Consider the following 23,256-nt stretch of genomic DNA (forward strand, 5'->3'; position numbering starts at 1 on the left):
TAAAGGCGTAACCCATGGATACATAAGACAACAGAGAGACAAACAGAGATCCAGTACAGGGTGACAGGAAGATTTAACCACTTTAACAACATTTAACCCAGCATCCTTATTCTGTCGAAAAAGTTTTTTTTCAGCTACAACAATTGTGTGTAGAGTGAAAACACAAGAATATAGAGCCTTGAGGGACTCCTCAATAAAGTATAGGGTTTAAGTGATTAGATAAGATGGGGCTGGGGGGCACAGCTGGTGCCCAGCCCAGAGCACACCTGCAGCCTCAGAGAGAGAGAGAGAGAGAGAGGGGGGGGGGGGGGGGGGGATCACCCCTGCAAATGAGGAGGTATGAAGAGATTGAATCCACAGAGCCGGAACAGAAAACATCTCTGTAGATAGATGGAGAGAAGGAGAGTGAAGAAGGGAGAGAGAGAACAAAAACAAGAGGGGGCGGGGGGCAGAATATAAAGAGATCTCCAGTGTGTGTCCTGTATACTGCCTGTAGAGAGAGAGAGAGAGAGAGAGAGAGAGAGAGAGAGAGAGAGAGAGAGCGAGAGAGAAAGAGAAAGAGAACAGATCACCACTCACTACTAGAACAAAGTAACCATCAGTCTTTCTTCAGCTGTCAGCAGCATTAGACCTACAGTAATACACCTGCCTGACTCAGACAGCAGTGAAGAGTGGTGAAAGGAGGACAAGACAAAAGTGCAAAGAGAAAAGAAAGCAGTAACAAAGGGAAGGGGCGAGAGAGAGAGAGAGAGCGAGAGAGAGAGAGAGAGAGAGAGAGAGAGAGAGAGAGAGAGAGAGCGAGAGAGAGAGCAGTGGATAAAAAGCTGCAGGGAAGTGGGAATCAATCCACAGAGACAACAGAGGAGGAGGGAAGGCAGTAAAAGGGGAGAGAGAGAGAAGAGTTGCTGATCATCAGGGAAGCTGCTCACTGCCAGGACACTGTTGAGGAAAGCATACGAGAGCGAGACAACATCAATTGGGTGAAGAGAATTTAAATTCAGACTGGTGACTAGACTAAACTAAACCTGCAGTAACTTTGTGTTAAGTGGAAGAAGGGACTCCTTTGAGCTAAGTGACAAGCAGCCTTTCAGTGTGCACTGTGCAGCCAGCACCATGGCCGACAATGTGAATGAGGAATCTGATGATTACACTGGCAAGGATGAAATCGAATGGGGATACGAAGAAGGTAAGTCAACTCTCACAGATGCAATGCTAGAAACAAATGTGCTAGATCACAGACAATTCTACATTGTATATGACATTGTTGAATATGAGGTGATGAATTACTATTGCTTGATAATAAAAAAAGCTATATAGTGCAAGCCATCAATAGGATGTTTACCTTAGGGCAATGGGGTTAGTTTCAATTCAACCAGTTCCAAAGAATAAGGTGGCATAGAACTCGATCATGACATTTGCAGATGCACATCATCAGGTGACACAAATGTCTATCAAGCAGCTCAGCAGCACCTTTGCCAAGAGTTGTGAAATTTGGCATGTACAGCAGGGTTTGCACCATTGTGACTTTAACTGCATGGTGTAATTGTTTCAAATTCTTGATTTGAGTCAGTCCCAATTAGGCAGCTTACGCACCTATAGGCTAGAGCAGGGGTGCCCACACTTTTTGACTTGAGAGCTACTTTCAAAATGACCAGCTCGGCAAGATCTACCCACCAAATCAATTATTATAGCATTGCTGAAAATAGTTTAAATATGTACCTGAGGGGGCTTCGGAATAGTAGAGTTCGTGTTACATTCTGTACAGTATAAGACAAATGCACTTGGAATGGGAAATAGAGGGGGAGAATTTTTTTTTTAATCGTTTTTTTCCTTAAATATATTTAAATGAAATACTCTTTAGGGGCATGTCATGTGATCTACCTGCACAGCCTTTGTTATCTACTGGTAGATCGCGATCTACCTTTTGGGCACCCCTGGGCTAGAGGATTAGGGGTCATCTAGTACACTAAGCATAACTGTAGCCTAAAGGCGGTAATCACCTATAGGCTAGAGGATTAGGGGTCATCTAGTACAGTGGAAGCATAACTGTAGCCTAAAGGCGGTAATCACCTGTAGGCTAGAGGATTAGGGGTCATCTTGTACAGTGGAAGCATAACTGTAGCCTAAAGGCGCTAATCAAACATTTACCTCAGGGAACTCCATTTTCAAGTATTTGTTTCTTCTTCTTGTGAAAAAAGAAAACTGGTTTTGCAGGATATTGTTTACTAGACTGTTAACCTACTAACCTACAGTATCCTCTATGAAACTTTGTCAACATAACAGTCTAGATTTGGGTGATACATTATTCACAATAATAAAACGTTGGAAATAACGTTTATGATAAGTTGTTAACATTGATATGTCTTAATAATATAAGTTATAGCCATCATTCGCTCACTTTCTACTTTTACTTTGTCTTTACTGAGCAACCATGGAATTAACTATAACCATGAACTGTAACAATACTACCGTAAGTATACTAGCCAACACTTTAAGATAACGGCCCATTCATGGTTGGCTCAAGAAATGCCATCACAGAACTGCAGAAACCTGTCTTTAACAAGGCAAGAATTCCCTGGATCTTTATATCTATTATTCTTTTTACATAATGTGGAATCATACCAGCTGTCATTTATACTACAGCTGTGAAATACAATCTCAGAGATTGCGGGTTTCTGCAGGAGAGTGATATTGATGCTTTATAAGGATTTTATTGAGGCAAGCGAGCAGTTTATGGGGAGACATGGATTAAAGATGCCTCTGAAATACCTTATAAACATTATGCATTCAGAAAACCATGACTGCTTACAATTGCCTGCAATTGGTGTTGCCTGCCTGACCTTTATCATACTAATACCATGAGTAATAATATGCATATTAATAATGATAATACAATGTCTTGCCATGGTCCAGTATTTTTTTGATCTAATGCAATAATGACATATAGGTTACTACAAATTCATTATAATTTCCTTCTGCTTTCTAACTGCATGATTTGGGCCTGAACATCACTGCCGTTAAACTGCTCACATTCGACCTGAATTGCTTAAATATTTGCTGTCGTATGACAGCTGCAATGTACCCTTGCCCCCTATATTTGCTATTTGACTGCTTTGAAATAAATGCATGGCCAACCTCAAAAACCTCCATTACTAACGTTTTAGTTTTTGTAATGCCATTACAGCTACTTTTTGAGCATTATTAGTTAAACTCTGTCAATGAAAATTGAAAATGTACTTTATTATTATCTCATAATGCCATAATATAGGACAGTTTCCGATTTAGCTTCATAAGGAGACGTACTGTATACAAAGATGTTACAATGTGATAACATTGTGATAAACACAGTGTATAAATCATGGTAAGTTTTGCTTTAGGTAAGGCTATTGGGAATCAGTTAACATCTTACTCTCAGCATGCCTGAGAAAAGAAAGACGGCCAAAGAAAGAACACAACAACACATACACTGAACAGCAGCACTGTCAGTCAGTCAGTCAGTCAGTCAGTCAGTCAGTCAGTCAGTCAGTCAGTCAGTCAGCCAGTCAGTCAGTCAGTCAGTCAGTCAGTCAGTCAGCCAGCCAGCCAGTCAGGTATCCCTCCCTCAGTAAGAGCTCTAACAGTAAAGGATTGTTCTGACAACCACAGTTAGTAACTTAGTATTCTACTGGGAAGTTGGACTACAGCTCCTTTTACCGCTCTTTGACTTTAGTCAAATGCACGCACGCACACACACACACACTGTCTTTTGCGCATTAATACAACACATGTACATGGCATGCACACACACGTGAACTGCTTCACGCAGAGAAACTCTGACAGCGGGAGTTAGTAGTCAAGGACTGTTGTTGCTGAGGAGATGGAGAATGTGAGGGTCTTTCTCTGAATGGATGAAGGTGTCTTTCCACTGTAGTTGTAGTTAAGGAAATAGTTAATAGAACCTTGGTTAAATATAAACATGGCACTTACCAAAGGTTTTTAGATTCCTAATAGTATGAGTCTGTCATTTCTACACAAGACACACAGTTCCAAGTTCTGCTATTAATGGTTGAGATTAGCACAAAGCTGAAGTGAATCTAGGATTCTAGGGCATCTTTAACTACTTACACCACAGTTCAGGAACGGAAAATGCTACACTGCAAACTGGAGTAATTCAAACTCTAGCACTTAAAGGGATAGTTCACCCCCAAAATGATATTATTGAGCCAGTGGAGTGGAGCAGTGGCTCCCTATGGGGACACAAAGAGTCTCCTTTGTGTCTCCATAGGGAACCACTGCCACCCACAATTTACAATTTACAATTTAGGCATTTAGCAGACGCTCTTAATCCAGAGCGACTTACATTAAGCAATAACAAAAGCATGGCATACATCACATATATAAAAAGTAGTTTCATCAAATTATTGACGAAGGAATGCGACAAAAACAAAAAAATCTCGTGTGTAATTGATAGAAAATAAGTCATTTTGTGGGTGAACTACTGATTTATACTTGTAGGTAGAGGGAAAGAGAGGCAATGTAGAATAGATGAGAGGGAAGAGAAGCAAACAGGAACAAGGACACAGCATTCAATCCACATGACTGACAAGGAGCTCCGGGAGCTGTTAGAATATTTGAACTAGTTCACAGTGTGGCCTCCGACATGCACCGTTCTTTAAGACACGCACGCACGCACGCACGCACGCACGCACGCACGCACGCACGCACGCACGCACGCACGCACGCACGCACGCACGCACGCACGCACGCACGCACGCACGCACGCACGCACGCACGCACGCACGCACGCACGCACGCACGCACGCACGCACGCACGCACGCACGCACGCACGCACGCACGCACGCACGCACGCACGCACGCACGCACGCACGCACGCACGCACGCACGCACGCACGCACGCACGCACGCACGCACGCACGCACGCACGCACGCACGCACGCACGCACGCACGCACGCACGCACGCACGCACGCACGCACACACACACACACACACACACACACACACACACACACACACACACACACACACACACACACACACACACACACACACACACACACACACACTTCAATACAGAACGCTGACAGGGAAGGAGGGAGGAGTAGGAAAATATGAAGGACAAAATTATTTCAACACTCTGTAAATATGTAAGACAATAAATCATCAATTATGTCAACTATTATGTCAACTATTATGTCAACTAACATCAAATTATGTAAACAGGCTGTTCGTTTTTCCCAGGCGTAGAGTGGGGACTACATTTCCCAGCAGCCAATGGTGAGTACCAGTCTCCAATCAACTTGAACTCCAGAGAGGCACAGTATAATACGTCGCTCCTGGACAGAGTCCTCTTTCCAAACTACGTGATGTGTCGCGACTGTCAGGTCATCAACGATGGACACAGTGTACGCATCATGCTCAAGTCCAAATCAGGTGACTTTTGGAATTCTGTTATTCTGTAAGAAAGATAAACATTAATGAAGACCTCTGTGTCCAAGCACACAGTAAATGGTAAATGTAAATAGCGCTTTTAGCCAAAATGCAGCTTTACATAGATTGGTCATTACATTCACCCCTTCACACATACACCGATGGTGGAGGAAACCAAGCAAGGCACAAACCTGCTCATCAGGAGCGTCTTGCTCAAGGACACTTTGACACTGACTCTGGGGGAGCCGGGGATCGAACTGGGAGCCTCACGGGTCCTATCCGGCCGATCTACCGGACACTCTACAACTGAGCCACTGCTGCCCTGCAGCACAATAGTTTGGATCATAATATGGGCAGGATACATTTTTCAAATGCATTCCAATAAACCGAAGTGACACATTGTTGAATGAAAAAAATTAGTGAGTCACCAGCTCACTAATTTCCAGGCCTGTTTCTGTATATAGCGTGAGGGAGCTTGATGTACAAGTACATCCCCCAGCCATGATATACAATACACCCCCTGGACATGATGCTAGCTCGCAGGGACTTCCCCCGCCAACCCTTGACACTGAGTGCCAAGCAGGGAGGCATTGGGTCCCATTTTCATAGTATTTGGCATGGCCCGGCCAGGGAATTGAACCCGGATCTCCCAGTCTCAAGGCGGACACTTTATCCACAAAGCGGCTAAGCTGGCTATCTACTTGTGTTATGCATTCAGGAAAAAAAAATTGGTTACACTTTATACGAGGCCCATGTCTATAATGCATCATAAATATATGTATAATGCATTAGAATAATATGCTGCTAATATGCTAATATACTGTATAATTGTCAACCCCAGTGTCACCTTCCCGCGACTCCACTTGGGGTCCCGGCTCATAGTTTGAGAACGTCTGTAATAGCGTATCAGTAAACATACCAAGTAAACTAGCCTGTCATGGCCAGACTGAGACTGATCACATATCACTCACACGTTGGCGCGTAAGTGATCCCACGTGATCTGTCTGGCCATGCCAGGTTAACTGTAAACAGGCATGTGATTCATTTTTGCTCCATAGTTACATGTTCCTCTCTATACACAGTAAAATCCTCAGTGTTCATTTACCCATTTGTAGCTCTGAGACAGTACAAATGTCAGAGTACTGTGTTATCGTGTTCAACTCAAGCAACCGAAAAGAGTAAAAATGACATTGATGATTGATGATGCAGTAGTTTTCTGGATGCTGTGTAGTGTATTTTAATAACAGCTGAATGAATGTTTATCCTCGTTGGTGCAATGAAGCGCAGATTAATCTATACGACTGTCTTTTCTCTCTCTCTCTCTCTCTCTCTGCCTGAATTCATCTTCCCATTATAACTCTCTGTGCCTGTTTCCCCATAATGCCTTGGTGGCCATGCAGTGGTTACCGGGGGCCCACTGCCTAGTGACCACGAGTACGAGCTGCAAGAGGTGCGTTACCACTGGGGCAAGGAGAACCAGAGAGGGTCCGAACACACAGTCAACTTCAAGGCCTTTCCTATGGAGGTACATGACTACTACACACCGTCACTGTCTGTGGTGGAACACATTTCTTACTTATGTAAAAGTATCAATACTGCAATGTAGAAATACTCTGTCACAAGTAAAAGTCTGTAAAAATACTGCAGAATGTCCCAAGATTGAACCACAAATACACCAGTACATCTTAATGCTCTCTCTCTCTCTCCCTTTCTCGCACGCACGCACGCACGCACGCACGCACGCACGCACGCACGCACGCACGCACGCACGCATGCACGCACGCACGCACACACACAAGGCTATGACCAAGACCATGACCATGGATGGGTGGTTGGGAGGTCAACCCTATTTCCCCCACAAAACAAAACAAACAGTATGTAACTTGATATTTCTGACTTGAGCAGTTTTCCTTCAAGCAATACTGTATCACTGGTTGTAGCAATTTTAGCGTATGAGCTCATGCATTGTGCGGTTTATTTGAAAAAATATTTAAAAATAAATAGTAAAAAAGGCGAAGAAGTTTAAGGATAATGGCTAAAAAGCACTGGTGAAAATAGGGACCCTAGTTGCGACCATAGGTAGCAGTTTACTATGAAAACCTGCATCTCCCCTCAGTCGGTCGGTCGGTCGGTCAGTCACTGACGCCTCAATATATGGTCACGCCTCGTGACATCACGCCGGCCTCAATATATGGTCACGCCTCGTGACACGTCACGCCACCATATATGACCGTCTCCATATATCACGACACTGACCACATCAAACCCTGGATAGGCACACTACACATGGAGAAGATTGGATCATCACTTAGATCTGCATATATGGAGCAGCAACTCTACATCTGACCTCAAACCTCAAACCCTTAGATCTCCACATATGGAGCTGACCTGTTCTGACATTCTACATGTTGATCCAACCCCACCCGTCCTTCCTCTTTGATGTCTCCCTTTTGACTGATACCTGTCCATTCAAACTCTAGACGGGCCCACCCCAAAGTTATTAGTGCAGCCGGGCCCGTCAGCTGGTGAAAACTAGAGTTCTCAACAGGCCTGAAAATTAAGGCCCGGCCCTACCTGGGCCCTCATCAAACCGTGTTACACTCAAGACACTTCCCCCGCTGCCACCCTTAGATCTCCATATATGGAGCTGACCTGTTCTGACATTCCATATGTTGATCTGACCTTCAGGGCGCTTCTCTCCCTCAGGGCGTCTTACTGGTCTAATAGTCATGCTAAATATCAGTCACCAGCAGCTGATCATGGTTCCTCTTCTTAAAACTGTCAAGGAGGCTTATGCTGACTAAAGTACACCCCCACACCTGTTGTAATCATTGACCTGTCAAATGCAGCTACTGTTTCACCAGTTTGCCTTCTCCATCTTTATAGCCTAAGTATAGCCTAAGTTTCTTAGAGCCGTGCTCCATCTGATGATGGTGTCACACGCACGTGCCAGAAATAGTAGACCTATAAGCCCACGACACATTGCATCCGTGACACGTTGTGGGCTTGCATATTGGCTGTTTTTGACAAGTGGCAGAAGTATGAATCAGGTTTTTACTCTCCCTCTCTCTGTGTCTCTCTCTCTTCAGCTACATCTGATCCACTGGAACAGCACTCTGTTCAACTGCTTAGAGGATGCACTAGGAAAGAAGAATGGGGTTCTCCTCATAGCTCTCTTTGTACAGGTACTAATTCAAATCATTATTGAGTATTGTCAGCCTGGTGGGACCAATGAGAGAATCCCCATTTAAGCGTGGGAACATCGGAAAAGGCAACGTTTTCCCCGGATCTGTCTCTTTAAATAGAAGAAGACCCATGACTTTCAGAGAGTTTCAGCCATACCCTGCTGCACTTCCTCTAGTCTAGCAGACCTCTCCGTTCCTTTGACCTCTCAGGGAGGATGTGAACATAGTAAGCCTGTTTCATGCATGCGCCCCACGGTGCACGCACACACACGCACCAAAACAATACCCCCATACACAGTATGCACAATGTTTTTGTCTTAAAAAATGCCGCTCAACGTGTGTGTGTGTGTGTGTGTGTGTGTGTGTGTGTGTGTGTGTGTGTGTGTGTGTGTGTGTGTGTGTGTGTGTGTGTGTGTGTGTGTGTGTGTGTGTGTATAAGCAAGTGAGCCACATACAGTAGGCACACGCACGCACACACATGACCTGTCCTGTGTTTTCCAGATAGGTAAGGAACACAATGGTCTGAAGGCCATTACTGACGTTCTACAGGATCTGCAGTACAAGGTGATGAGTGATGACAAACATGCTAATAGAAGAATGACAAGAACAATAAATAAATAAATGCAGTTGAAGGTTGGTGAACTTTTTTTTTATGTGTCTTTATGTTTTCTTTTCTCAGGGAAAGACCAAGATAATACCCTGCTTTAACCCCATGACTCTCTTACCTGGTGAGAATAAACTTGAGAATGAGTGTCTCACATGTGGATTTGACATCAACCTGCACTTAAGGCCTATTTTATTCTTAGTCGTATGACAGACGGTGTTGCATGTTTGAACCAAACCTAGGGGGGAACAAGGTCAGCTCCCTTTGGTGTTCTGCTCATGGGCATCTCAGCACTCTAGAGAAGTAGTAGGACAGTTGCATGGGCTGTTTCCTAAGAGCATCTGAAAAATCACACTTATGTGAAGTGAGGGGCGCTCTTATTATCATACATCATCATAAATCACATTCCGTGATCAGCCAATCAAGTCATTTCTGTGGTACACACACAAAGCTGGGCATATGAGGGGTTAGCGCCCGTTGCAAGTTGCTGCACTCAGCACTCTGTCTTCTACCTTGAGCCATCCTAGCCTAGCAAATTGAGCTGCATGGGGTTAGGCGAGTCCTGGGGTTGAGGTTTAGGCCCTCATTTATCAATTGAGTGTAAAATCTGCCCCAAATTCGAGTGTAGGTTTCGTAGTACACCCACGTCGGGTCGGCATTTACAAAGTGATCGCAGACAGCTGATCCTTCCTTAATTTCGTTCGGACGTTTATAAATGTGACGGCTGAAATCTATCTGGCACGCCCTATGAAATCAAGCCTCGCCCTCGTTTTTGCGACATGAACAACTGCAGTACGACCTTGGAAACCATAGTTACATGACGAAAAAAGTCAATAAAAAAGTCACCCCCCTCTCATACACACACAGACGCACGCACGCACACGCAACTTGCAAGTCCAACTGGTTTGTTGTAGCCTATCTTAAATAAATAAAGAACGAACACCTGTATGAATTAAATAAAGCTGTAGCTGTAGTACCCTGTCTGTTTCTCCTCTCGCCTCGCTTGCCTTGCTGCCCACACACACACACGCACATACGGGCCGTGGCCCAGTCAGTTTAGAGCTGGCCCAACTTTGAGCCTTGTGCATGCACATTTCTGGTTAGTAAACCACAGCATGCAAGCCGCCTTTGTTTTAAAATGGTTCCCCAAACCGTTCACAGTTCACACTTCACTATCGGCCGGGGATGCGCTACCCCCCCCCCCCCCCACACACACACACACACACACACACCCCCCCATGCTAATTTGCCCAGTCAATCATTTGATCCTCGCTACACGCCTGCCGTGTGTTGTTAGTTGTAGCCTATATTAAATTATTAAAGTATTTATTCATTTAATATAGCCTACAACAATATGTTAGTGAACGAAAATCTGAACCTGCATGTGAACAATGAATTAAATAACAAATATAGGCGCACACACACGCTGCTGTTTTCCTCCTCTCCTGTCCTGTCTGTCTCTATCACTGTGGTCCGTTCATGACACCGCGACCATGCACGTTTATGACAATCTATTTAGATTACCTCGCTAGTCGCAGTAGTCGGTGCAGTGGCTGGGCTGTCAACTGACAATTATATAAATGTGCAGCCTAAACCAGCCTCATGTGGCACACTGGCACTGGTGGGCTGGCCTATACCTAACTCCGATGCGGTCAGCGGTCCCCAATTTTGCGCTGGCACGCCGACACGGCACATTTGGCATTCGAGCGACACGTCGGGTTTATCCTTAAAACGACGAGATGTAACTCGAGAAAGACATGGCTGTAGATTGCACTATAGCCTACCCGTTGGTTGGTAGACTTGACTATAGCAGCACGCACTCTCGATCCAGTTAACTATTACTGTTAACTAGGGGGGGGGGGGGGGGCACCGGCATGCGCTCATGCAAAACACTGTTTAAATGGCTTAAGCATCTAAACTTGCAACATTGTTTTAATTGCGCGATTTTAACTGCTTGTAAAGTTGGTAATCTCCTACCAATTTCATATGACACAGACACATCGTTGATGTAGGCCTATTCCTTTTTTCCCTTTATTTTTATTTTTTTACATGTAGCCCATATATAGGCCTACATACATACTACATACATATACTTTTCTATTAACATTTTAGGAGTGAATACATATGTTTAGATGCCTGTGACAGCCTCTCAGCTGGTCAAACAATGCTGCTCCGCTGTTCTACGACAGAAAAACAGGTGAGGACAACTGGACAAAGCGTACGACAGCTCCCGACCAGACGTGGTTTTTGTCTTGGCTCAAGTTCAAAATCAAACGTTGGCGCAAATCGTAAATGCCGAAAATTGCGGTAATTTCGGCGTACACCCATATTTTGGCGTACGCACGGTTGATAAATGAGGGCTTAGGCCCTCATTTATCAATCGAGTGTAAAATCTGCCCCAAATTCGAGTGTAGGATTCGTAGTACACCCACGTCGGGTCGGCATTTACAAAGTGATCGCAGACAGCTGTTTCTTCCTAATTTCATTCCTAGCAGTGATAAATGTGACGGCTGAAATCAATCTGGCACGCCCTATGAAATCAAGCCTCGTCCTCGTTTTTGCGACATGAACAACTGCAATACGACCTGGAAACCATGGTTACAGGAAAAAAAATGTTTCACTCTCTTGCCTAAGTTGCCTTGCTGCCCCCTCCCATACACACACACACACAGACGCACGCACGCACACACAACTTGTTGTATCTTAAATAAATAAACCTGCATGAATTAAATAAAGCTGTAGGACTATACCCTGTCTGTTTCTCCTCTCGCTTCGCTTCCCTTGCTCTCACCCCCCGCACGCACGCACGCACATATCGCAATTTGCAAGCAACTGTCACTGTGTTGTTAGTTGTATATTAAATTATTAAAGTCTTTATTAATTTAATATACAACAAGATATATTAGTGAACGAAAACCTGAACCTGTGAACCATGAATTATATAACAAATAGACGCGCACACACGCTGCTGTTTTGCAAGGTGCATCTCCTGTCCTGTCTGTCTCTCTCTATCACTGTGGTCCGTCCGTGACACCGTGACCAATTGACCATGCACGTCCGACAGTCTATTTAAATTGCCTCGCTGTCAACTGTCAATTATATGAATATTGCAGCCAAAACCGTAGCCTCATGTGACACTGGACAGTGGTGGTGGTGGTGGGCTGCAGGCTGGCTTAGCCTATACTATCTCCGATGCGTTCCCACTTGCGCTGGCACGGCACATTTGGCATTCGAGCGACGTGTCGGGTTTATTAAACGAGGAGGAGATTGCACATACTGTAACTCCAGAAAGACATCGGCCTGCTGTAGATTAGGCTACAGTAGGCTACACATGTTGGGACTCTCTGCGCTGCAGCACTGCACAGTGCACTATACTCTAAACGTCCCGTCATGGAAATATTTCAGCACAGACAGCCCAAATCCTCGCATGTATGTGCTCATCATGCAAAACACTGTTTAAATGGCTTACGCATCTAACTTGCAACATTGTTTTTAAATGCGCGATTTTAATTGCTTGCTTGTAAAGTTGGAAATCTCCTACTAATTTCATATGACACAAAGACACATCGTTGATGTATTCCTTTACTTTTTTTTTATTTTTTACATTTAGCCCATATACATACCTATACAGTTTTATATAAACATTTTAGGAGTGAATACATATGTTTCGATGCCTGTGACAGCCTCTCAGCTGGTCAAACAATGCTGCTCCGCTGTTCTACGACAGAAAAACAGGTGAGGACAAAGCGTACGACAGCTCCCGACCAGACGTGAGTTTTGTCTTGGCACAAGATCATTTTCAATCTTTGGCGCAAATCGTAAATGCCGAAAATTGCGGTAATTTCGGCGTACACCCATATTTTGGCGTACGCACGGTTGATAAATGAGGGCCTTAGGCCCTCATTTATCAATCGAGTGGAAATTCTGCCCCAAATTCGAGTGTAGGATTCGTAGTACACCCACGTCGGGTCGGCATTTACAAAGTGATCGCAGACAGCTGTTCCTTCCTAATTTCATTCCTAGCAGTGATAAATGTGACGGCTGAAATCAATCTGGCACGCCCTATAAAATCTAGCCTCGCCCTCGTTTTTGCGACATGAACAACTGCAATACGACCTGGAAACCATGGTTACAGGGGAAAAAAAGTTTCACCTGCCAAACGAAGTGCACTTTCTGACAATGCGCAGGATTCGTTTGAATCACAGCAAAGCTTTCTGGTGTGAATGTCACCTAAGTTGCCTTGCTGCCCCCTCCCATACACACACACAGACGCACGCAACTTGTTGTATCTTAAATAAATAAACCTGCATGAATTAAATAAAGCTGTAGGACTACCCTGTCTGTTTCTCCTCTCGCTTCGCTTCCCTTGCTGCCCGTTTCACCCCCCGCACGCACGCATGCACGCACATATCGCAATTTGCAAGCAACTGTCACTGTGTTGTTAGTTGTATATTAAATTATTAAAGTCTTTATTCATTTAATATACAACAAGATATATTAGTGAACGAAAACCTGAACCTGTGAACCATGAATTATATAACAAATAGGCACGCACACACGCTGCAGTTTTGCAAGGTGCATCTCCTGTCCTGTAGTCTGTCTCTCTCTATCACGGTGGTCCGTCCGTGACACCGTGACCAATTGACCATGCACGTTCGACGACAGTCTATTTAAATTGCCTCGCTGTCAACTGTCAATTATATGAATATTGCAGCCAAAACCGTAGCCTCATGTGGCACTGGGCAGTGGTTGTGGTGGGCTGCAGGCTGGCTTAGCCTATACTATCTCCGATGCGTTCCCACTTGCGCTGGCACGGCACATTTGGCATTCGAGCGATGCGAGGAGGAGATTGCGCATACTGTAACTCCAGAAAGACATCGGCCTGCTGTAGATTAGGCTATAGTAGGCTACCCATGTTGGGACTCTCCGCGCTGCAGCACTGCACTAGGCTACTCTCCAACGTCCCGTCATGGAAATATTTCAGCACAGACAGTCCAAATCCTCGCATGTATGCGCTCATCATGCAAAACACTGTTTAAATGGCTTACGCATCTAACTTGCAACATTGTTTTTAAATGCGCGATTTTAATTGCTTGCTTGTAAAGTTGGAAATCTCCTACTAATTTCCTATGACACAAAGACACATCGTTGATGTATTCCTTTACTTTTTATTTTATTTTTTACATTTAGCCCATATACATACCTACACAGTTTTATATAAACATTTTAGGAGTGAATACATATGTTTCGATGCCTGTGACAGCCTCTCAGCTGGTCAAACAATGCTGCTCCGCTGTTCTACGACAGAAAAACAGGTGAGGACAAAGCGTACGACAGCTCCCGACCAGACGTGAGTTTTGTCTTGGCACAAGATCATTTTCAATCTTTGGCGCAAATCGTAAATGCCGAAAATTGCGGTAATTTCGGCGTACACCCATATTTTGGCGTACGCACGGTTGATAAATGAGGGCCTTAGGCCCTCATTTATCAATCGAGTGTAAAATCTGCCCCAAATTCGAGTGTAGGATTCGTAGTACACCCACGTCGGGTCGGCATTTACAAAGTGATCGCAGACAGCTGTTTCTTCCTAATTTCATTCCTAGCAGTGATAAATGTGACGGCTGAAATCTATCTGGCACGCCCTATGAAATCAAGCCTCGCCCTCGTTTTTGCGACATGAACAACTGCAGTACGACCTTGGAAACCATAGTTACATGACGAAAAAAGTCACCCCCTCTCATACACACACAGACGCACGCACGCACACGCAACTTGCAAGTCCAACTGGTTTGTTGTAGCCTATCTTAAATAAATAAAGAACGAATACCTGTATGAATTAAATAAAGCTGTAGTACCCTGTCTGTTTCTCCTCTCGCCTCGCTTGCCTTGCTGCCCACACACACGCACACACACACACACACATACGGGCCGTGGCCCAGTCAGTTTAGAGCTGGCCCAACTTTGAGCCTTAATTGTGCATGCAAATTTCTGGTTATTAAACCACAGCATGCAAGCCGCCTTTGTTTTAAAATGGTTCCCCAAACCGTTCACACTTCACTATCGGCCGGGGATGCCCCCCCCCCCCCCATGCTAATTTGCCCAGTCAATCATTTGATCCGTGCTACGCGCCTGCCGTGTGTTGTTAGTTGTTGTAGCCTATATTAAATTATTAAAGTATTTATTCATTTAATATAGCCTACAACAATATATTAGTGAACGAAAATCTGAACCTGCATGTGAACAATGAATTAAATAACAAATAGGCGCACACACACGCTGCTGTTTTCCTCCTCTCCTGTCCTGTCTGTCTCTATCACTGTGGTCCGTTCATGACACCGCGACCATGCACGTTTATGACAATCTATTTAGATTACCTCGCTAGTCGCAGTAGTCGGTGCAGTGGCTGGGCTGTCAACTGACAATTATATAAATGTGCAGCCTAAACCAGCCTCATGTGGCACACTGGCACTGGTGGGCTGGCAGCCTGGCTGGGTGGTTTAGCCTATACCTAACTCCGATGCGGTCAGCGGTCCCCAATTTTGCGCTGGCACGGCACATTTGGCATTCGAGCGACACGTCGGGTTTATCCTTAAAACGACGAGATGTAACTCGAGAAAGACATGGCTGTAGATTGCACTATAGCCTACCCGTTGGTTGGTAGACTTGACTATAGCAGCATGCACTCTCGATCCAACTATTCTCTCGATCTCTCGATCCAACTATTCCAGGAGGGGGGGGGGGGTGGGGGGGGGGGGGGGGGGGGGGGGGGCACCAGCATGTTTAAATGGCTTACGCATCTAACTTGCAACATTGTTTTTAAATGCGCGATTTTAATTGCTTGCTTGTAAAGTTGGAAATCTCCTACTAATTTCATATGACACAAAGACACATCGTTGATGTATTCCTTTACTTTTTTTTTCTTTTTTACATTTAGCCCATATACATACCTATACAGTTTTATATAAACATTTTAGGAGTGAATACATATGTTTCGATGCCTGTGACAGCCTCTCAGCTGGTCAAACAATGCTGCTCCGCTGTTCTACGACAGAAAAACAGGTGAGGACAAAGCGTACGACAGGCCTTAGGCCCTCATTTATCAATTGAGTGTAAATTCTGCCCCAAATTCGAGTGTAGGATTCGTAGTACACCCACGTCGGGTCGGCATTTATGAAGTGATCGCAGACAGCTGATCCTTCCTTAATTTCGTTCGGACGTTTATAAATGTGACGGCTGAAATCTATCTGGCACGCCCTATGAAATCAAGCCTCGCCCTCGTTTTTGCGACATGAACAACTGCAGTACGACCTTGGAAACCATAGTTACATGACGAAAAAAGTCAATAAAAAAGTCACCCCCTCTCATACACACGCAGACGCACGCACGCACACGCAACTTGCAAGTCCAACTGGTTGTAGCCTATCTTAAATAAATAAAGAACGAACACCTGTATGAATTAAATAAAGCTGTAGCTGTAGTACCCTGTCTGTTTCTCCTCTCGCCTCGCTTGCCTTGCTGCCCACGCACACACGCACATACGGGCCGTGGCCCAGTCAGTTTAGAGCTGGCCCAACTTTGAGCCCCCCCCATGCTAATTTGCCCAGTCAATCATTTGATCCGCGCTACGCGCCTGCCGTGTGTTGTTAGTTGTAGCCTATATTAAATTATTAAAGTATTTATTCATTTAATATAGCCTACAACAATATATTAGTGAACGAAAATCTGAACCTGCATGTGAACAATGAATTAAATAACAAATAGGCGCACATGCACACACGCTGCTGTTTTCCTCCTCTCCTGTCCTGTCCTGTCTGTCTCTATCACTGTGGTCCGTTCATGACACCGCGACCATGCACGTTTATGAAAATCTATTTAGATTACCTCGCTAGTCGCAGTAGTCGGTGCAGTGGCTGGGCTGTCAACTGACAATTATATAAATGTGCAGCCTAAACCAGCCTCATGTGGCACACTGGCACTGGTGGGCTGGCAGCCTGGATGGGTGGTTTAGCCTATACCTAACTCCGATGCGGTCAGCGGTCCCCAATTTTGCGCTGGCACGCCGGCACGGCACATTTGGCATTCGAGCGACACGTCGGGTTTATCCTTAAAACGACGAGATGTAACTCGAGAAAGACATGGCTGTAGATTGCACTATATTCTACCCGTTGGTTGGTAGACTTCTGCAAATGCCTCTCGATCCAGTTAACTATTCCAGGAGGGGGGGGCACCGGCATGCGCTCATGCAAAACACTGTTTAAATGGCTTAAGCATCTAAACTTGCAACATTGTTTTAATTGCGCGATTTTAACTGCTTGTAAAGTTGGTAATCTCCTACCAATTTCATATGACACAGACACATCGTTGATGTAGGCCTATTCCTTTTTTCCTTTTCTTTTTTTACATGTAGCCCATATATAGGCCTACATACATACTACATACATATACTTTTATATTAACATTTTAGGAGTGAATACATATGTTTAGATGCCTGTGACAGCCTCTCAGCTGGTCAAACAATGCTGCTACGCTGTTCTACGACAGAAAAACAGCCGAGGACAAAGCGTACGACAGCTCCCGACCAGACGTGAGTTTTGTCTTGGCTCAAGTTCAAATTCAAACGTTGGCGCAAATCGTAAATGCCGAAAGTTGCGGTAATTTCGGCGTACACCCATATTTTGGCGTACGCACGGTTGATAAATGAGGGCCTTAGTCTTTAGTCTGATGTTTAGTCTTTTGAGAGGTCTGAAGTTTAGTTTTTAGTGACATTGGGGTATTTGTGAACCATGAGGTGCATCGTGCATGCATAGTCAAATGGACACTGGATGAGGCCTTCGGCTAGCATTCTCAGTGCGTTCTTGTTGACAAACGAGTTATGATGTAGGAGGTACTCCTGTATATTGTTTATAATGCGATATTTCATGGTAATGTTTGCTCCGCCCACCAGACCCCGCGCTCAGAGATTACTGGGTGTATGAAGGTTCTCTCACCACACCTCCTTGTAGTGAGCAGGTGACCTGGATACTGTACCGCTACCCTCTCACCATCTCACAGATGCAGGTAAGGAAAGCCTGTTTTGCTTGGAGCCCGCCGCCCTTGATATGATTCGCAAAAGCTGGCATCCACTTGTGTTTTTTCAGATGTTATTCATTTCTTAAGCCCTGTACGACTCGTACAACAAATATATATATTGAAAAAAAGAATCGATGTAAAAGCTCACAACGTGACTGTTTTTGTTTGTTTTTCGCAGACTTTCAGACATTTTCAACATTGTTATTACTGTGCTTCACAATGATGTTACATTTCATTATCATTATGTTATCCATGTTAAAGTTACAGGGTAACAGATTCTGTGTGTGACAAGTTGACTGATATCACCCTGAGAACATACAGTACAACACAGTAGACAGACAGTGAATGAAAGCAGGTTATAACCAGACATGGCCGTTGTGTAACTTGTGTTATGCCTACTTGTTGTACCCATTGTCAGAGTACTAAGTGCAGTTTTCATTATCATAATGATAGGCAGGCAGGCAGGCAGGCAGGCAGGCAGGCAGGCAGGCATCTCTATATATGGGAATTAAATGCGGGACACAGAGAAACTGACACACAGAGACATTGGTTCTGGACAACCGCTAGCCTGACCAAATTCCACTCAGCAGAACACACACCATAGGGTCCTTGGCGATACACACGGCAAGTTTGAACGCTGAGACAGTACGTGCCTGAGTTATGTAAGAGACAGACAGACAGACAGACAACCTTCTAATCTAAGTTTATCTAACCAATCAATGAGTCAATGATCACTGGATGATTCACTAAAATAAGTCACTTTGTTGAAAGGTTAAAAGATGAAGTGGAAATCACCTGACATTTATATAAACCGTTTCATCTGAACCCCCCTCTAGTCTGCTTGCCCTTTTCAAAGAGACCTGTCACCTGACAGAGACCTGTCACCTGACAGACCCCTGGCCTTCTATAGAGACCTGTCACCTGACAGACCCCTGTCACCTGACAGACCCCTGGCCGTCTATATGACAGAGACCTGTCACCTGACAGACCCCTGACCGTCTATTAGAGACCTGTCACCTGACAGACCCCTGGCCTTCTAAAGAGACCTGTCACCTGACAGACCCCTGGCCTTCTATAGAGACCTGTCACCTGACAGACTCCTGGCCTTCTATTAGAGACCTGTCACCTGACAGACCCCTGGCCGTCTAAGAGACCTGTCACCTGACAGACCCCTGGCCGTCTAAGAGACCTGTCACCTGACAGACCCCTGGCCGTCTAAGAGACCTGTCACCTGACAGACCCCTGGCCTTCTATTAGAGACCTGTCACTTGACAGACCCCTGGCCGTCTAAGAGACCTGTCACCTGACAGACCCCTGGCTGTCTATAGAGACCTGTCACCTGACAGACCCCTGGCCTTCTAGAGACCTGTCACCTGACAGACCCCTGGCTGTCTATAGAGACCTGTCACCTGACAGACCCCTGGCTGTCTATAGAGACCTGTCACCTGACAGACCCCTGAGACCCCAGAGACCTGTCACCTGACAGACCCCTGGCCGTCTAAGAGACCTGTCACCTGACAGACCCCTGAGACCCCAGAGACCTGTCACCTGACAGACCCCTGGCCTTCTAAGAGACCTGTCACCTGACAGACCCCTGGCCGTCTAAGAGACCTGTCACCTGACAGACCCCTGAGACCCCAGAGACCTGTCACCTGACAGACCCCTGGCCGTCTATTTTGCTCATCGGGTTAATCCTCTCTGGCTTCTGGCATTTTGCTTTATAATGCAATTTTGGGTCATGGGTGGGATGTCCGACTTGGAAAAGGCACCATTCTAACTTCTGTCACAACAGGAGATGTGACTTATATACTTGGTTGACTGTGGTCCCTCAGGGCTCTAAATTAGTCATGCTACATTAAAAATATCTAAATCTAGATGGGAGGTCGGGGTTCGATCTCCGGCCAGGTCATACCATAGAGTATAAAGAAGGATAGAGACTGAACTGGCGCGAAGCTCCGCCCATGTCAGTGGAAGTTGCTCAGTGGTGTTTTGAAGTACCCGGAAGGACCGTCTACTTCCGCCTTTTTTCGATTTGGGCACCAAAATGTGGTGCCCAAAATGGGGAAGTGCAAACGCGCTCAACGTTAAAGCCCAGCTGCACGGGGTTTCCTCGTCATACTTCCACGGGTCCGCCTGCAGTCCCTCCTCTTACAACTAGGGCCCAGTGCTTCAACGTTGGAGAGCCTCACTGGGGCCTTGGGTCATACCAAAGGCTATAAAAATGGGACCCAATGCCTCCCTGCTTGGCACTCAGCATCAATGGGTTAGATTGGGGGATGGGTCAAATGCGGAGAACAAATTTCACTGCGGTATAAAAGTCGTACGACTTTGACTCGACTTTTGACATGAATCATACTGTTCCTCATCTGGCATCAACATTTAACAAAAGAACGGATCGATGAAGCTCACGTTTTGAGATTGGCTATTTTTGAGAGTTCTTCTGTTTCATTTGACCATAGTTTTGTGCTGAATGACACTCTATTGTGTTGTGAACAGTAGCAGTCTTTTATGGCAGGTTGGGGCCCTAAGATACATCAAACATCCGGCTAATATTGACTGCCAATGGCACTTCTGTGTGTGTGTGTGTGTGGGTGTGGGTGTGGGTGTGTGTGTGTGTGTGTGTGTGTGTGTGTGTGTGTATATATGCATGCAGTCCCACACACTTGTATTGCTATACTTGTGAGGGCCAATTGTCCCTACAAGTATAGTAGAATTTGCGAAATAAGACAATTTTCTGGTCCCCACAAGAGAAATGTTTGTTTTGTGTGTGTGTGTGTGTGTGTGTGTGTGTGTGTGTGTGTGTGCGTGCGTGCGTGCGTGCGTGCGTGCGAGCAGTGCAACAGTTGTGTGAGGACAACTATAAATCTTACCGTACATGTAATCTGAGTTATAAATCCACAGCAGTGGTCAGTGGTTCAGTCAACATTTTGACAGCGCTGTGGAGGCTCAAACACTGCTTTCATGTTTGTTCTGAGTCACTGTCAGGTGAAAACCTTGTATGTCCAAAACTGTTACATTTCAGGAAATGAAACGAACATTTTCAGAAATAGTGGAAATGGCTCATCTACAAGCTCACAACTCGTCGCAACACGCCATGAGCTTGTAGATCAACTATTTTCGCCACTTTTGCTTCACTCTTGCATGACTAAGTATAGAAATAAATGATGAAAAAACATAAAAAGTTATAGAGATACAAGGTTTCTGCCTGGCAGCAGCAATCTGCTGTAGCCCATTCCTGCGGCCAATGCTGAGTCTATCTACAATGGCTGCATTGAACAGATTTGAGACGTGACTTGCAAATGCAAGATACTTTTGTGTGATGATCTCTCTGTTAAGACCGTTATCAGAAAATCGGATCTGCAAAGAGTCCGATCCGTGAAAAGCCCATTTTCACGCCTTTATTAATCGGTCGTATGCTTGTTTGGGGCTAAAGCCATGTTTGTTATGGGAAGCACTAAATCAATTTTCTATGTTTACTGTGGCTAATGGTGTTACTGTTTACTATTACCATGGTTGAGGAGGCTGGTGTCTACACATCCCTGCCTGATGACTCGGCTTGAATCAAGCTGGCTTGGAGCTGGTGGAGCTGCTGGTAGACCAGCTTGATCCTACTAACACCATGAATGCTTGTGAAGAAAGAACAAACAGCGATCTATATAACTTCTAGCTGACTTCCTGCCATAATGTTTGCACATTAAATTATGATGTATATTTTGATAGCTTACGCCTCTCAACATATGTCATAATTGTACACATAACACTTCGGCTTATAGGAGGTCACATTGAGTCCCAATGAGTGAAGAGTTCATCTTTGGATAGCCAGTCACTAAAGATGGCCCAGGGACACTTTAAGATAGTCAGCTTACAAACAGCTGTGAGTTCTTCCTGTCATATAGTACGGACAGTGACTTTTATCACTCAGGAATCCTTTTACAAAAGGACCCCTGCTGTGGTAACTTGCTGAACCTGTGGTAACTTGTTGACTGAGAGGCTTAAGGGTCAACACACACACACACACACACACACACAGGAACAAGGTGACACCCACATGTTAGAAATGTATAAGACATGCAGGGAATCAGTAAGTGTAGGAGAGTGAGTGAGATACAGCAGAGAGAGAGAGACAAGGGGGGAACCTAGGCACGCTGCCTGGGACGAAGGCCTCAATATGCTGTAACGATGGAACGATGATATCTGTAACCTGTCTGTAAAACTGACCAATAAATGGAAAGAAGGATATGTGCCTGCTTGGATCTCCATATTCATTTCAACAGCAACTTCAACAAAGAATTAGGTAAAATCTCCACAGAACCCTGAAGAACAGATACATCACAATGGCGCCAGACGTTGGAGGATTGTTGGTGGGGATTTTCTACGCCACGCGAGACGGACCTGCGTATCTGTGGATTTTTTGTTGCTTTTGACATGACTTTGGATGGAACCCGGGACTGAAGTTAGGATGATGGAATAGGTTTATAATTCTTGTGTTAAGCGTACGTGTTAGGACCATAGTGTACATCTGGACGCTGTGTTAGGCAGGTTATTGATTAGGTTAGTGGTTAGGTTCTTGGAGTCTGCTTCTGTTAGGGAGTTGACAGGGTTTAAGGGTTAGATGGTAGTGTAGCTTATATGGTATGATTGTGCGTGTGTGTGCTTCGTTCATTTGTTTGTTTGACCTGGAGCATCTTTGTGAGTTAGGGTTGAATGCCGCATGCTGGGGAGGCCTTTCTTTGTCTTTGCGACAGAGCGGGGGAGGATTTTATGCTTTAGGCTTGGGTGTTATTATTTGGGTTGGCCTATTGTATTATTTTTCTTGTAGGTATTTCTGAAGCATGTGGAACATGTTTCAGAGGGGGGAGTAATATAGATATTAAATTGGGGGTTTAAAAATAAATTTGTCATGATCTGTCTCTCCACAGACCATGTCAGCCCTGGCCACTCCCACTTTCCTTTCCAAACTGCAGTCCC

General features: G+C 45.0%; 1 protein-coding gene across 1 annotated transcript in view; it reads left to right on the plus strand.

Moving 5' to 3' along the window:
* Positions 1–1,113: 1,113 nt before the first annotated feature.
* Positions 1,114–23,256, plus strand: part of ca8 (carbonic anhydrase VIII) — a gene marked incomplete at both ends in the record, with an annotated part of 33,223 nt that continues 11,080 nt past the window's right edge. Inside the window, 7 exons of the mRNA XM_079529862.1 lie at positions 1,114–1,186; positions 5,242–5,433; positions 6,831–6,955; positions 8,520–8,615; positions 9,117–9,179; positions 9,295–9,343; positions 18,164–18,276. Coding sequence (XP_079385988.1) covers positions 1,114–1,186; positions 5,242–5,433; positions 6,831–6,955; positions 8,520–8,615; positions 9,117–9,179; positions 9,295–9,343; positions 18,164–18,276 — 711 coding nt within the window. The remainder of the gene's footprint in view (positions 1,187–5,241; positions 5,434–6,830; positions 6,956–8,519; positions 8,616–9,116; positions 9,180–9,294; positions 9,344–18,163; positions 18,277–23,256) is intronic.

This window comes from Electrona antarctica (genome assembly GCF_951216825.1).
Source record: "Electrona antarctica genome assembly, chromosome: 19".
Taxonomy (NCBI): Eukaryota; Metazoa; Chordata; class Actinopteri; order Myctophiformes; family Myctophidae; genus Electrona; species Electrona antarctica.